The sequence below is a fragment of the Chaetura pelagica genome, unplaced genomic scaffold (genome assembly GCF_000747805.2).
Source record: "Chaetura pelagica isolate M959 unplaced genomic scaffold, ChaPel_1.0 scaffold343, whole genome shotgun sequence".
NCBI lineage: Eukaryota > Metazoa > Chordata > Aves > Apodiformes > Apodidae > Chaetura > Chaetura pelagica.
This window is the reverse complement of record NW_009952873.1, coordinates 926,990-944,211: the sequence shown is the minus strand read 5'-3', so window position 1 is coordinate 944,211 and position 17,222 is coordinate 926,990. Positions and strand designations below refer to the sequence as shown.

At 42.4% G+C, this 17,222-nt stretch overlaps 1 protein-coding gene across 1 annotated transcript in view; it reads right to left on the bottom strand.

Annotated features, from left to right (window-relative positions):
* Nucleotides 1–17,222, bottom strand: part of TMTC1 (transmembrane and tetratricopeptide repeat containing 1) — a 132,177-nt gene that overhangs the window by 47,434 nt on the left and 67,521 nt on the right. The window contains exon 8 of the mRNA XM_009995190.1: nucleotides 12,608–12,729. Within this exon, the coding sequence (XP_009993492.1) occupies nucleotides 12,608–12,729 (122 nt within the window). The remainder of the gene's footprint in view (nucleotides 1–12,607; nucleotides 12,730–17,222) is intronic.

Genomic DNA, 17,222 nt, shown 5'->3' with positions numbered 1-17,222 from the left:
TCAAAAAAAGGTCTTTTCTAACAGACTCATGAACACATCCAGAAAAGAAAACTTGCAAACTTGGTATTTATGTCAAACCCTGCTCCAGCTGTTGGGAGTTCCAAGGGCTCTGTCTGCTTGTCCAGGGCACAGCCAGCATCACATTACAGCTTACACAGCCACTGCAAAGGTGCTTCTTCCAGGGGTTATTCTCAAACATTTGCAGTGCATTGTCCCCAACATTTGCAGAGAAATACTGGGTGCTACAAAGGAGTAAGGGCTCATCTTGGACTGCAGCTCACATCCCTGCTTTTCCTACAATGACACAGTACAGGTATGTAGCAGTGCCCAGCTCTGTGTGGCACTTGCCATCCAGGGCTCCCAAAGTACTTTGTAAGGGAGGTCTGCTGCAATTTTCCTCTTACAGAGCAGGAACCTGAAACATGGCAATGAAGTGATCTGCTCCTGCTGACAGGGGACTGTCAGAAAAGGTAACGAAGCTGCAGTACAGGGCTCTACCCACAACACAGCAGAGCACACATTGGAAACTGAAGTACCTTGCTGAAAAGCCCACAAGACTCCCTGAGTGATAAGTAACCCAAAGCCAGCTCTACCTCCACACTCAGCAAGGCAGCAAGACTACAGGATTCAGCAGTAAGTACAAATGCAGAGAAGAACTGGTTCCCAAATGGCTGCTGGAAGGCGATTGTGCAGCTAATGTACCAGAAGCCCAAACCACAAAGGGTAAAGTTAAATGTTGAAGAGGGCACGGTTGAAGTATGATTTACAGTCTAATAAGATGGAGACAACTGTGAGAACATTAGCACTGAGCTGTAGTCGTGCCACAATTACAGCCTCACTAGCCCACAGCCAACATACTTGCACTGCAAAGTGCATGGGAACCCAAAAGAAAGGAAAAGAAGGAAAGCAATCAGAAATGATGAAGTAGGTGAATACTTTTATTTTCAGAATCTGCTAAGCTTGATTTAAAAATTCAGACAATTTCCTGCCACAGATCATCAAGGAAAGGGTGGGGAAGACACACCTGCATTATCTTGTCAGGGACCTTTCGGTGCAGAGGTCAGATGGAGCCACATTTTTTCCACGTTTCCATGTTTTTTATGATGTGGTCATTTCAAGCCCATTCGCTGGCTGAGGGCAGATACTACATTCCTGGCTGCAGGTCTTTTGCAGGCCAAGGACTCCCAGAAGCACAGCAAGGACTCATGTGTCTTTTGCTGCCAGGAAAGTATGTGCATTTGTGATTTCATGCCACAAGCTGTTTGCAAAACAACTCCCTGCAACGTCCCCAGAGCTATTATTCTTAGTAATTTTTACATCTCTCTTTACATTTCTACCTTAAGGTCAAATAATTATGGTGAAATATGACCAAATCCAGATTTGCCTCCAGATCCTACAGTCTTCTCTAAACAAAAGCTTCCACACCAATGTATTAAGCATCTGTCAAAAAAACCCCATTTATATTACTGTTGCTTCCTAGTCCCAAAAATGCATAATCCCTCCTACCATACAACACACTTGTATCACACTAGACTCAACAGTCCTGGTACAGAAATTAGCTGTGGTACCAAGACAATGAAGTTTTGCACAAGGAAAGCACCAAGACTGCTAAGATGGGAGTTGCTGCAGCAGCAACACACCCTTAAGTTACTAGACCTGGAGAGACAACCCCCTGCAGTGCTTCACCCATGGGAGGCAAGTTCATCCCATTTCCCTTTTTCCCAATCTCATGAGGCTTCAGATAAGCCACGATGAGTTTCAGCAAGTTGGCAGCTGTGCTGTGGTGCCAAGGACCCATACAGGTGAGACAACACTTAATTGAAGTAACTTGCCTGGTGACTTTAAGAGGCTTTCTTTGTGATTACGTCTGCCACAACCCTGCCATCGCCTACAAACACTGAGAACATTTAAAATACATTAGCTGTTCTTCTCAGAGCGATGGGGACTGAAATCCACATCAAACATTAGTGCTGGCTTGCCAGGAAATCAAATTTTAATCACACACATTTACAGGAAAAAAATAAAAATGTCTCAAAAGGATGTTTCATCAAAGACCTATTTGCTGCTAAAGAAACCTTACTCTTAAGTACTACATTCCAGACATCTCAACAGCTATCTGCATATGTATCAAGGCTGTAGGGTTGTGGTTTTGGGGTTTGTTTGGGTTTTTGGTTAACTCTAGCACTTCCTAGAGAGAAGGAGAGAGGGAACCACTTCTGAACAGCTTATCTCTTGGCATTGTTATCCCCTCCCATGCAAACACTTACCTGAAATACTTCATACCAGAACAAAACAATGGGAAACAAGTAAAATCCCCAATCCACTATTATTTAAGTCCATTTTCCACTCGATGACTATAAAATTGCTAAGCTATTTTTTTTGCCTTTTTTTTTTCCTTCTGTAGAATAAGCAGCAGCCTGCTGCAGCAACTGTTCCCCTCTGTGAAAAGCCCATGCCAGCTTGCTCCCTGGGTCTGATGAGAAGTGGGACCTGAAGAACAGCCCAACAGGTTAACATGGCAATAGTTTTTCCATGGGTTCCCAGTGAGCACACTTGTCATGGGAGAACCTGTGGCTTCAGAAATTCAACAGTGCTGCAGGTGAGCTCTGCAAAAGAGCCAACAAATCAACAGTTTCATGATTCTTCACATTTCAGACTCCTGCAGTCCTGAAGTGGTACCTTAGGCATACCCTGAATTACAGCAGGGCTGCTCCTGGCAGGCAAACCCTCTGTGCCATTGCCATGTGCTTCTGGCAGATCACATGCAGGGAGCTGTGCAATGACAGACTGTTGCCTATAATTTCCATGGTTTGTTAATATCGTTCTACCTGTAAGGAAGTGAAGTGAGAGGAGACACGAACAGATGGGAATGAGGTGGCACACGGACACTGTTGCCTATGTGTATTGCCTGATCAAAACAAGAGCCAGACCAGCAGATGCTTCATATCAGCAAACACTTCTCAGGCAATTGGGTCAAAAATTCAACTTTTTCTTTGGCCATCGTGGCTCCTTTCCCAAGATGAGGCTGTTACTGACGATGCTTACACACAGGTTCTCCCTCCCTCTATGGATCAGGTTTCTCACTTCTTAGTCCAAGTCAGGAATGGCTTTTGCTGCACTTCTCAGGCAATTGGGTCAAAAATTCAACTTTTTCTTTGGCCATCGTGGCTCCTTTCCCAAGATGAGGCTGTTACTGACGATGCTTACACACAGGTTCTCCCTCCCTCTATGGATCAGGTTTCTCACTTCTTAGTCCAAGTCAGGAATGGCTTTTGCTGCACTTGGTTCTTGGCAAGGGCACCTGATCGAAGACATGGGTGGTTGGTGCCGCAGCCCAGGCTTATCAGGACATTCTGCTACAGCAATCTGCCTGCATTGGAAACAGTTTTACCTCCTCCAGAAACTCCTTGCATACCTACTGCTGCAGAAAGCTCCTGAAAACCAAGGCATGTTCTAGTCATGCATCTTACTGCATTTCCGAGTTGTGACTTTGCCCAGCCCAGGTTTCCACTCCACAAAGGAGTGTGTGGGCAGAGCAGGCTGAGTGCTGCAGTTTGGAGGCACCATGCAAGAGGGAACCTGCCTGGGCTCCAGTGCTCCAGCCCCAGCCTTCTCTAACTCAGCCAGGTAGGGCTGTAAGGTCGGGAGCGAAAAAGGGTGGGAGAAACTATGCAGAAAAGATGCCTTCCTTACACTTTTTAATGGTTATTTTGGGGATATCAAATCTTGTGAAGTAGTTGTGGTCATTTTTATTAAAACTGATTTGTTTTTATTAAAACTGATTTAATCTCAACTACATGCATGTAAACTCGGAGTAAATCCACTGATTTAATCAAAGCAGTTACTCCAGATTTCAGAGCTCAGCCTAGATAAGAATGCAGATGCATACATACATATACATCAGTTAGGAAAAGAGTTGCCTGTAAGCAGCCTGTCAAAGCATGGAAGAAATATTGCCCTGTTCAGAGGCTGCTAATACCACAAAAGGGATTATCTCAAAACTATACTGAAACCAGAAAATGCACTTGGCTTTGACACTTCACCCCGGAGGCTCTTTCTGGGCTGCAAACCTCCTTCTTGACTTCCAGCACTTCTTTAAAATTACTCCCTTTCCCTCCATAAAAAGTAACCTTCACTTTCAAGCTGCTGTGAAGCAAGTTTAACCCGTGTGTGCATGACTTAAACCAAGTGCAAACTCTGCTGCTGCCCTTCAGAGAGGCAGGAAGCACAGCCTTGAGAAAGGCAGTGTCTGCTGCCAAGTCCAAATGCTGAACACAAACAGTTGATTCTCTCGGTTTTACAGTTCCCCACGAGCCTCCAAGCCACAGTCCCACACATATGTTACCTGGCACAACACGCTTTTCATGCTCCCAGTCCAAGCTGCTCCAGCTCTGCAGCCTGAGCTGAGGAAACACACCCAGAAAAAGAGCCAAACTCAGCTGAAATGCAGCTTGCAGGCAGGGCTGCTGCTGCAGGGGGGAAAAAAGCAGTTCAGTTAAACTCATCAGCTCTGCTCACACGTCTCTAATGGCAAGTAATTGATTGCAAAAAGGGTGCTTGGTGTCTGGTGTGGGCTGCTCCTGCCTCACTGAGCAGCAGTCAGATGTGGAAGGCAGGGCTGGCAAAAATAAGCGTGGCCAGAGTGGCTCTTCTGTCCCAAAATGTGCTTTCAGGCATGAAGCTCCAGCGACGAGCAGTGCTGGCAGGGTAGCAAAAATGCCGTTTTATGAAAAATGTCAAGATTTCCAAGGCTGGACCTGGTTTTGGCCAGGATAAAATCTGGACATTTTTGAAAATGTTTTCATCTGGAAAAACAGTGTATTTTCATGTACGTGTTAGTTTGCACTCAGGTCATCCAGAACAACCAGGAACCCAGAAAATCAGGGCTCTCTCTGCAACCTCGGTCACCTGCATTCAAACCGCTGTGCCAGGTCAGGCTGAGAGCTGAGGGTGCAGTAAGTGAGTGCACTTGTGTGAGGGCTCTGAGTTTGAGGTCCTCAAAGTCCTCCAGCCATCAAAGCCCAATTATTGATCTGGAATAACCACGTTCCACTGATCTAAATGTATTCCAGGATTTTTAAGAAGTTTACTTTGTACTGCCAAGCTGGATCAAGATTTTCTCTTGCAGCTGGTCCAAGGCTAGCCTAAAATTCAGCAATCTACAGGCTGGCTAATTTGACAGGTGTGCAAGCATGGGTCCAGATCAGGTTAGATCAAACCACCACCACAGATCTCTCCAGCAGGGTATACATCCAGCACTAACAATCCTGGAAAAATGCTGGTTTGGGAGAGATGAACCTTGAAGTCCCAACAAAACAGCAATTCTGGGCTACATCCATCTGTCCATTTTTGTCCATGTCCTTTTGACTGTACCTCATCTTGGATTGGAGAAGTCTTTTGTTTTCAACATTTTTATCTAAAGTTTCACTGCAGTAAGGACAACTTGGCAAAAAGTTTTGGGTTAACTTAAATGTCATGTTTTCTACGGGAAAACGTATCAAAACTTTCTCAACCTGTAGGAACTACCCGGAAAAAACTTATTGGAACAGCCATGTTTTTTGGACTAAATGTCCAAAGGCAAAGATGATATGGCATGTGCCTTTGTCACACGCACACAGCATTCACTATGCATCCCTACTTCTTCACTGGTACAGAGTTTTGGGGACAAAGGGAAAAAGCACTGTTTGTCTCCTAGTAATGATGACATGGAAGTAATATCCGTTTTTGTTTTGTTTTTTTTCCTTGGTTATTAGAGGTTTTGAAAGACTTCAGGACCACCATCAAGGTATAATATTTAACATCCAAAATAAATCCCATTGGAAAAAAACAAGCCTAACAGCTCAGAAATATCAGTGTGACAACCAAGTAACTGGCAGCATACTTAACTTACTCCTGAGTCGGCTGAATAAAGTGTCCAATTTTCACCAGAATTAAGAGGTCTTTTACTGGAATAAGCTCTGCAAGTCGTAATACAAAGATATATAGAACCATAAACACTGGCAGAAAACATCTCATTTGGAAAGGTACCACATGAGTTAGTGTTAGACTTTGTCCTTGTCTCTGAATTAAAAGCTATGCAGGCCTATATTAAAGATACTTAGACACAATCAGCCAAGTCATCAAAATGATTTACCTCCACTAGCAATGTGGTCTTCTAGTCAGAACACAATGTGATTACAGAAAATGCAGGTACTCTTACTTTCCTTGTTAGACAGAAAATATGGACTAGAAATGACTAATTTTGCTAACCTTTGAATGGCCATTTAACATTTGGACACATTTCCCTTCACTTTTTTTCCAGTAAGTCACATGATAAAAAAAATCACTTCATTAGAGTGTTTCAGTCCAAGATCTCACTTCCAACAGATTCCTCTCTGAAATATTTACAGGTAATACAGAAACTTTTCAAGCTTTTGATTAGACTATGCATTATGGAAAGAAAACATCTTATAAATGAAAGATCCTGTATCATTCCTTGGGGATTCCACAGAAAATTCCCTAAATTTTATATACTTTATCAAGGAAGGGTCTGTATGCTACATTTGTAACTAAAATACTGTACTAAGTTCTGGAGTTCTATAGTAGGGACATAATTTCCCATTCAATTCCATTGCAAGTCTCCAAAACCTACCCATAAGAAACTATTTTTTATTAAATTTCACAAGGCATCTTCTTAAGGGCACCATATTCCCTTGTAAATAAGAATTCCTCTTTTAATCAACATGGCCAAGTAGCCCACAAGATGACATTAATTTAATTTATTACTGTTTTTTAAAAGCAATATCCTTACATATCTGTATTATCTTCAAGAGCACAATAAATGCATTTGAAGGTTTTCCATTAACCTAATATATCACAAAGAAAACAAAAATCATTCCAGCATAGCCATTAATGCTCATATTCCGCACAAGCTTAGCTGTTTCCTGAATTGATTGCACAGGGCCAAAATGCAACATGTTTCTCAAAAGCATGTTTTAAATTTAGTTAAAATAACGCAAGGCTGCAGTCTAGACCAAGCACGCCATGAGCTAATCTTTTTCAGCTTTGCAGAATGATTTCAGCTTTTATTCCTATGTCTTTGCTGCCTTTTGCCAAAATACCTGGCACCAGCATCTCAGCTTTTCTTGCCTGCATTAACAGAGGAGTATCGCTGCTTTGATTCCTCCTTAAAGTGCTTAATAGGGGTGGGCAAGCCTTCAAAAGCTAGGAGTTTAAGATTGGATATGCAGCTGAAAGGAAGCTGCTTGCAGTGCTTAGGCTTTCTACAAGCAGTTAATTTTCATTAACTAATGAGAACTCTGCCTCCTTCCAAAGGGCAGAGCAGAGTTACTATTCCTGTTCAACAGTTGGGGACGCAGAACTGGAGCCGCTTGACTCAGCCCAGGTCCCAACTCCTTGTGTCCAGCCATGAGCTATTCTGCAGATGGCTGCTCAAATCAATACAGTCAGGATGCTTTTGGCCTTCTTGGCCACCTGGGCACAATGCTGGCTCATATCCACCGTCTGTCAATCAACACCCCCATGTCCTGTTCTTCTGGGCAGCTTTCCAGCCACTCTTCCCCAAGCCTGTAAAGTTGCCTGGAGTTGTTGCAATCCAGGTGCAGGACCCGGCACTTGGCCTTCTTGAACCTCATAAAATTGGCCTTGGCCCATGGATCAAGCCTGTCCAAATCCCTCTGCAGAGCCTTCCTACCCTCAGGCAGATCAACACTCCCACCCAGTTTGGTGTCACCTGCAAACTCACTGAGTAAGCACTTAGTCCCCTCATCCAGATCATCGATAAAGATATTCAAGAGAACTGGACCCAATCCTGAGCCCTGGGGAACACCACTTGTGACCAGCCACCAGTTGGATTTAACTCCATTCACCAGAACTCTCTGGGCCCAGCCAGGCAGTCAGTTTTGTACCCAGTGAAGTCTACACCTATCCAAACCATGAGTTAAGGAGCCTTTCACTGCTGACTTCTCTAGGGTCACAGTTTGACTCAAATTGTAAAGAGAACTTACTTCTGCAAATCAGGTGATTCCTTAAGGGATCTGATGCAATACTGAAGGAATTCTATACAGGTTAAAAGGAATTCAGCTTCTGGTGAACTTATAGATTCAAATAAAGTTAAAAGACAGGTGTGGCAAAGCAAACTGAAAACCCACCACCACCCCATGACACGACTGGCCTTTAAGAAAATGAAGATAATGTGGAGAGCATAACATGCTCCCAGGAAAGCAAAACACCAGGAAGTCTCCTTAAGTAGTTGCCTTGTAAGCAAAGGAGACTTCTGCTCAAGGATATTCAAGTTCATGGAAAGTACAGATTATTCCACTACCTACCAGGTTCTTTTTCCAAATTATAAAAGCTAATAATGTTAATATAATAAAAGTTACAGTAATTGAAATTAATGCATCAGCACAAAGAACAAAAAACCCATGCTTTATGCAAAGGCAAAAATTCTTATTGTTCCTGCTCTGGTATGGCTCAAGGAAAGCTTTCATATGATGTGTTCAGTTCCTGAAGAAAACAAGTGTGCTTTTTTCTCCATGCTGGCTTTCTTGCAGATTCTGAGATAGATGCTGAAGCAAATGCCATCCTGTATATAGGAGCATTCTCATCTTCTAGTACTGACAATTAGCATTGCAATTCTTGATATAGTGAGGAGCTGCTGAAAAAAATGACAGCAACCTGTGACTGCCTGTGCTGGTAACTGTGCACTCTGCAATCCCCACCACAAATGAGCTGCCATGAAAACGGTGCAGGTACCAGTGAATTGCCTGTTGCTTTCAGCAAATTGGAAATAGGGCATGTAGCAATGTTTTGGGTGATTTGTTGGTTCATACAAGATTGTGAAAACAGCTTAAGTTGTCCAGCTACAATACATCAGCCCAGCCAGGAGCCACTGTTATCAGGATAGCAGTGAAAGATGAGGAAAACACAGAAATTGCTCTGGTGAGAAAGCTCCAATCCCATGAGGTGACCAGCTTTGCTGGTACATCAGTAGGGCAGAAAGCTCCTGGATGACCCAAGAGTTTGCACTGCCTCTCCAACTTCTGCATGGGGAAGGGCAACAGAAAGGAAGAGCCAGTGCTCAAGTTTAAGTATAGACAAATTGCTTACTGCTCAGAACAACTGGCTGCACACAGTCATTCTAGATTTTCAAACAATTTGGCTGCCTGTGGTGTTCTAAGCAGCATTAGCAGATACACAGTAAACATAATTACATCTACATTCTGAAGGCAGAAAAACCCAAAGTGATTTAAGTCTTTCACTGATCCAGCTATTTGTTGTGATGTCTCTTTGGCAAACTGTGGCCTATAGAGTTGTATCCTGCCCGTTGCTCCCAAGATAGATATTTTATATCCTAGCCCTCCTGAAAATGTTTTCTCCTCTTAAGGATACTAAAACAACAACAAAATTGAAATTTAAAAGATAATAAATAATTGTCCTGTTAAATTTTCAGGCCAAAGTATTACTATTAACAATTCCTTATTTAAAAAAAATGAACGCTTATAACCCTAAAATGAAAACTAAAGACAAGAATTTTTTTCTTCTAGTATTTCTGTTTTACTAAAGCAAATTAAGGGAAACATTCAACCATTTTTACTTAGCTTATATCCCTCTCCCCCGAGGCACGTCTGCAGACAGAAGAGGAATTGTTCCAAATACCCATCAATCCCCAGTGGGCAAGGCCCAGCCATATAATTAGACATCAAGCAAAAGGCTTATTCCTTGCTCCTTTCTGTTTACAAGATCTCTTACATAAACCATTGGGTCCTTAACTTTTATTGAAAAGAAAGTGCTTCATATTTTGCCCAGGTAACTACTAAGCAACACTGAATTAGGACTTCAGGCTGTGACATACATATGCAACTGTCACATCCATAAATATTAATAAAAAGCTATTATTTGAAATAGATAGAAAAACAGCTTCCAGCATAAGCCCAAAAACATAGACCACCAAGTTCTCTCCATCTGTTTGAGGACTTTTGTCTAAATAAAGCTAAATGACAACCTCTATCTTTCTAACTGAGTTTTAGAGAAGGAATGGCAAAGCACTTTTGAGGATGTAATGTAAGAAAACATCTAAAGGCTTTTCTAAATAAAGAACATGAGCCCTTCCTAAAGCCATTGTTATTAAACTGTCACACTCCCAACAGAAAAAAAGAAAACAAACAAAACAAACCATATTGTTTTTGTTCTGACATAGTTATGAATGTTCACAGAAGTCCCCCTTTACAACTCATGTCATTTTGCACCCCAAGGACGCAAGAGAGCTCACTTCTTGGTAACTCGGAGGCAAGAGCTGAGCTCAGCTCTCTCCAGGTCCTTTAGCTAGAAACTTCCCACCTCTCCAGCAAACTGCAGGGTTTGCCTTCCCTTTTCATGACACCTGCCTGCCAGCCTGGGGTAAGAGCAAAAAACAAATATTGCAAACCAGGACACGAGTGATCTGAGCAAAGTATGAGGTCCAGGGGCTCTGACACAAACTTACTCCAGAGGAATCATTTAATCCTCCTGCCTCAGCTTTCCTGCCTGAAAAAAAAGCAGCAACTATCAATTACCTACTTTGTAGGTCATATATCTGAAAAGCCCTGAGGGGCATGAAAAGCATTATACAAACTATATGCACACATGTTAACGCTGATTTTCTCTGCACAAACATAGCCCTTTTTTTCTTCTTCATTGCCCCTCCTCTCATTATATCAGCAGTCTCATCTGGAGGAGGACGAGGAACTGCTGACAGCTGAAGTATTTTCCACAGTTGTTCTTTTGAGATTCAGAAATGCAACCACTCAACACAACCCTATGTTCAGCTGACTGTTTCCTTAATAGCTTTGTGCTTTCATGTGTTTTCTCATTTTCTGTTACAGGAATTTAAAGCAATCTGATTTCCAAGTTAATTTGAAATTATACAAGATGCATTAGTTGAGGGTATCATTTGCAAAATAACTCTGAGGGACAACTTTCATTCACTATACTTCACAGAATCACAGAATCCTAGGGGTTGGAAGGGACCTCGAAAGATCATCTAGTCCAACCCCCCCTGCCAGAGCAGGGTCACCTAGAGCACATCACACAGGAACTCATCCAGGCGGGTTTTGTTTGTCTCCAGTTGAAGGAGACTCCACAGCCTCTCTGGGCAGCTTGTTCCAGGTATAATCTCAGCAACCAAAAGCAGAGCTAGTGATGTTTAATCAAGTCAGCAGGATTTGACCCAAAAACTAAATCAGTATACAGCAGAACATGGAGATATAGCCTAACTGCATAAGAAGCTTGAAATGCAATAACTCCTGCACAGCTTGAGTTTTGTACCATTGAGCAGCCCTTTTTTGACAGAGTTTATGCAGACAACTGACAAAATATGCATATGGCTTTACAAAACATCACCTGTAAGCATTGTCCTTGGGATTTTTTGATCCACATTAATACAATTTAAACACTTTTTGACATAAAAGTAATGTTGCAGTCATCACAAAGTAATCCAGAGTGAAATTGAGGACTTGGGCTTTGTCAACAGATACACAGTGGTAGTTTCCAGCAGAGATAAGAAATGCTGACCCTCTGCACCCAAGAGTAGAAGTGGGCTTTCTGACTTGCAGTATTCAAGAATGACCATTTATGCTCATGGCTGTAACAAACTTCACTGGCACAGGTTGCCCAGAGGGGCTGTAGAGTCTCCTCCTTGGAGTTATTAAAAAATCCATCTGGATGTGGTCTCAGGCAACCAGCTTTAGGTGGCCCTCCTTGAGGAGGGAGTTTGGACCAGATGATCTCTAAAGGTCCTTTACAACCTCAAGCATTCTTTTACTTTGTGTATATGGGCAATAGTCTGGTGCATCTTGGATTACTGTCCTCTGCCTGCCACTGCAGCCTCTGGTCTAGATACTGTGGATATGTCAGAAGTAACAACTCAAAGTTGTCCTTCAGTAAATGCAATTGGAAGCATCCAGACTGCTGAAGTGACTATTGTTAGAGGCTGGAAGCTCAGGGGAATCCCAGGGCAGAGGCTGCAGGCTTGGAGGAGTGGATGGATTTTTCTCATCCTCTTGAAAAACTGCAAATCCTCCAACCCTAGATGCCCATGCAGTCAATAGTTTACAGGCAGGAGGCCATGCACATATTGCACAACTGAAGCCAGGAGCCTTTTAAGACAGCAATACTATTAACCTTTGGTTTTACTGGCCACCAAATGAAGTGGGAAAGCAGAGCATTACCACAATAAAAATACAACAGGTTAACTTTTCAGATACTGTCCTTGAGGTGAAGACAAGGGACAATGTAAGTTGATAATGCTACCAAGAGAAATAGTCTGGGAGGACAATCCTCAAGAAATAACACATCATCACTCTATGGAGCTGCTTCAAGCACACTAAAAAAATCTATGTTTAAAAAAAAACCAAAAACACAAGGATTTTGCATAGCTTTGCTCCTGCCAAGCAATCTGCTCTCAACTGACTATAAAAAACTCTCATGCTATCAAGCCAAAACTCAAAGGCAGAGAACACACTGACTAGCACTATGTTCAAAGTACTGTAAAAGGGAAGAAGCAATTATGCCTGTGTTTAGAAGATGGGACGGTGGTCTCATTAGAAAGTTATTTAATTGCAATAGTTACCTCGGCATGTAAAGGACTCGCTCTGCCACCACAAATCCCACCCTGAAGAAGAGGTTGCTGGCTGGGATGAACGGGAAAATCAGGAACAACAAGCCAACCAAAACTTCTTTGTGTTCCAGTTTCTGCAATAACACAAAATTAAACAAATATCAACTAAAAAAATCCAACTTAATTCACCACTAACTTCCCCCTTTCTAGATTCTTATTCAGAAAAGAGCAACTTATTAAATTTTGATACGTTTTGCTTTTAAAAAAATATTCCAATACACTGTCCTTCCATATTTACCTACTCTTTTCCTTCTGATATGCCCAGAAAGCACACAAACACTAACCAGTGTATACTATTACCTTTGGTATCTTTACCAAGATACTAGATCTATTGTATGCAGCTCTCTTGAGATGGCATAGACAGTACTTAAGATACACCCCATATCAGTTATACGTAAGTGTAGCATAGTGTGAATGTATATATTAGCATGTCTACCACAGTGTGGCTGTATGTAAATACACAAACGCATATCACATACACACACACACTGCTGTGTTCAATCCTAAATGTTTATAACTGAGAAAAAGCTGAGAAACTGAGAAAATCAATCACATTTTGTGTAAAGAAAACTAGCCCAAAATGGCATATTGATGCAGTCGTTTTATCACTTTTGAGACAATACCTAAACTTGAAATGATACTTTTGCACATGAGGTCTCCATACTTGTTGGAAATTTGAGACATGCTGTATGCTAAAATTAATGTCTTTGACTTGAGCTCACTTAATGCCCTTCACTTGATCTCAATTTAACATTGGCTCACTCTTGCAGAAGAAATTGAACTGCTACATACAGTTCAAAACAACTGTGATCTGCACTGCTGACACAAGCAGCAGCAGCAGCCACCACTCCTGCCATGGAGAGACCCAAGCCTCCTTAGGGAAGCTGAGCTGCAGATTTACCTCCATCCCAAGTGGGTGAATCACAGAATCATGGAATGGGTTGGCTTGAAAGTGACCTCAAAGATCATCTAGTTCCAACCCCCCTGCATGGGCAGGTGCACCTCCCACCAGACGAGCTTGCTCAAAGTTCCATCCCACCTGGCCTTGAACAGTTCCAGGGAGTGGCATCCACAGCTTCCTTGGGTAACCTGTTCCAGTGTCTCACCACCCTCACAGTGAATTAGCTTGTGCTTTCCACCAGCAATCTCAAAGAATGACACCAGGCTAACAGAAGGGCAGCATTAGGTCTGTTAAACCACCCAGGCAGACATCTGGGCTTCCCTGCCCCGTGACACCACTGCAGCCCTTGTGCAGCCATCGGGAGAAGCTCTGTCACACTTAAATGCAACCAGAATCACCCAATGGTTGTAGCACTTCCTAATTGTTGTGGGTAATTTCTCAACTTCAGAGAGCAGATTATCTCCCCTTTACCAGGAGGATCTAAATTTAGAAACATTGAATAAAATTTTTGAGTAAAGGAACAGAGCTTGATCAGTGATGCAGGGCCGAGCAGTACAGCCTCTCTCACTTTTGGAAAGCTACAGACTGCAACACCAGTTACCAATGGCCTGGTAAGTGACTGAAATCCAGAAGTCCCCGTATTAAAATATATTCACCCTATTCTGTGGGAAAGACAATGAACATTTCCTAAGGGTACCGAATACAAGGGTTCATGTCAGGAAGCTCTGATGTTCCTTTAGAGGAGCTGAACCACAGGATCACAGAAAAGACAACACAGTTACCTGCTTCTATTATTCACTTTTTCAGTGTCTTAGAGTCACAGTTACTAGTGTCTTCTTGTAGTCACAATACTTCTCACCTTGTCTGGCCTAATTATGGTGCCCATTTGCTGCCACCACTGTACCCCAGGGGGTTAGCAACAAAGACCCAGAGGCAAAAGAAGGGAGCGCACTGCTAATGCACAGAATGTTCTCTGTTCCCAAGATACAATCATGCTTTCAAATGAACCAGCTATCAAATATTTCTCCAGTTGTTGTTCATAAAATCAGCAATTGTGAAAGCAACCTCTAGCTAACATCCCTAGGAAGGACACGGTGTTATTCAAGGCTGCAGCATTGCAGATAAGCAAAGGAAACTGAATGCTGGAGAAAGACAAATAAAACCTGTACATCAAACGGGAAAGAGGAAAATGTGGGAATTAGTTCAGCTGAAGAGGAAAATCATATTGTGTGCCCTTTTTTCCCCCACAGCAAGTCACAGCTTTAGACTGATGCCATTGAGGGCTGCCAGATCAGTCCCTTGGGCAGGGCTCAGAGATCAGAGACCAAAACTCATGAACCAGCCTCACAGAGCAGCAGAACCCTCTGTGGTGCTACTTATTTCTGAAACACGAAATACCTGGCAGCTGGCAGCACCCCTTTTAAAGCATTCAGTTTAGACAGAGGCTTTTGTGAAGAACTGGTCCTTGCAGGCCAGGCTTCGGCTGATCCTATGCTACATGTGGTCCTGTCTGCAAGCCAGCAGGTCAAACTGCCAGGCTGGTGCTGTGGTGAATCCAGAGCTCAGTCTGGATTTCTCTCCTCTCCCCAGCCATTAACATTTCCAAAATTTGCACAGGCACTTTGTGTATTTGACACCTTGGCCCTGGGGCTGGGTCCTGCCTAGAAGGAGAGGCTGGTGAGAGCCCCTGGGCAGAAAGAGCAGGTGGGGGGTTGCTGCACAGCTGAAACTCATCTGTGGCCATTAAAAAAAAGGCAGTCAGGAGGCAGCCTCTGGCACAAGGAATTCCTAAGCCACTGGCTGCCTATAGCTCAAAATTTATACTGGAGAAAAAAGTTACCCTGTTCACAGCCAGATCTTATTTCTCACTTCTCTAAATGGTTTCTACTGACCGATTAGATGCTGAGCAAAATCAGCCTCTGCCCTGACCCCAGAGCTGCACATTCTTCTACTCCAGCTTTTCAAGGGCTGCAGGCACAGCAGAGCTACATGTCCCTGACTTCCCAGCAAGCACAAACATCTGCTCACCTAGGCAGCTCAGAGAAAACAGCAAAAAAGACAGAAACCCAACCATAATGTGTTTAAAGGACTATGTGTACCACAAGTGATAATGTCAGACAGCTAAAGCTATCAGCACAAATCTCATAGGACACCATATTCTCCTTTATCTTTTTCCCTGTCAAAATTTACTGAGCAGATTCACCTTTTATTCCCCGTTACCTTGGAGGGGCTGATAGATTTATAAATGAGTAGACAAGCAGGAAAGAATGGCAAAAAAGGTCAGAAACTGGCACTGTAGGGCTGTAGGAACAGGGGGCAGCAGGATCTTCCATCCAACATAAGCCATAGGAGATGCCCTCCATGTGTTTTTTAAATGAAAAAAAAGTGATCTGTAGCTTGTTACATTTTTTCAGGGGAAAAAAAAAAAAAATTGGTACCATATATTTGATTTAACTACACTCCTCACATGAGTCCACTTAAGAGACAGCTGAGCTAAAGGTGGTGGCACCAGCATCTTCCAAGTACCTGGAGCAGTAGTAAAAGCTTTTGAAGAGTAATAGACAATTTGTTTTCCTTCCCTTTTCCTTAAAATAAATTTTTAAAAAGCTAGGACTAGAAATTATAGATCATGTCATTCCTTTTACAGAGACACATCTCCTTTACTCCTAAAGATAGTGCTTTCTTTCAGAAATAGAGCACTTACCTTCCTATCTGTCACAGAGGTCTCTAGGTGAAAAAAAATAACCAAACACCTTTTAATTAACCTTAGAATTATTCCTTTTGTTAAAGACAAGATGACTTTAAATAAAAAATAGCTTTCTTTACAGCAGACAGGTGTGTGGGGGGGTTCAAATTCACATCTACCTCTAATTACAATTAGGCCTTTACTATTTGTAACAAAACAAACAAAGCCAACCAAAAAAAAGAAAACCAAGGAAACCCTCCCCAAAAAAACAAACAAACAACAAACCAACCAACAAACTAAACCAAAAACCAATACAGAATTTTTATGGTTTTTTTACTTGCTACTTTTAATAGATTTATCAAAGAACTAAAGAACACCACTTGTCCCAAAGGCAAGGCAAAAAATGGTCACACTCTCTCAAACAAAATAGCAAAGAATCACTCCAAGGTCAAAATTCATCAACACAGCAATACATCTCAAAAATTGCTTCCTTGGCAATTTAGGGGAAAAGGAAGAAAGTCTTGAGTTTACAACTAAATGAGATCTTCCCATATTACATACAAGACATATTCCTGAGCCACAAATAAATATTTGCTGACTACCATTAAATCACAAATCTTCTACAAGCCAAAGCCCACAACGTATGAGGGCAGGATGGACATATCTGTCAAACTTGCATAAGCCCACTGTAAATTCTCAGATTTTACCACTGAGAAGGCATTGTCTGAGGTGCCAGATCCATTCAGTCTCATGCTGTGATGGCAGGACTTACATTCACTACCTGTGGCGTCTCCAAGGGCTAAGGTGCTGGAAAGCGGAGTCATGAGGACATCATTCCTCCCAGCTGGACAAAGTTGCACCTCAAGGAGGACAGCAGCTGGGCAAACAAGTCCAAGCAAATTCTCTTCTGTTCTACCTTGGAATGTTTCTGAAGGTGTTTATACACACTTGTCTGTTTGGCAATCAAATAGGTTTAATTT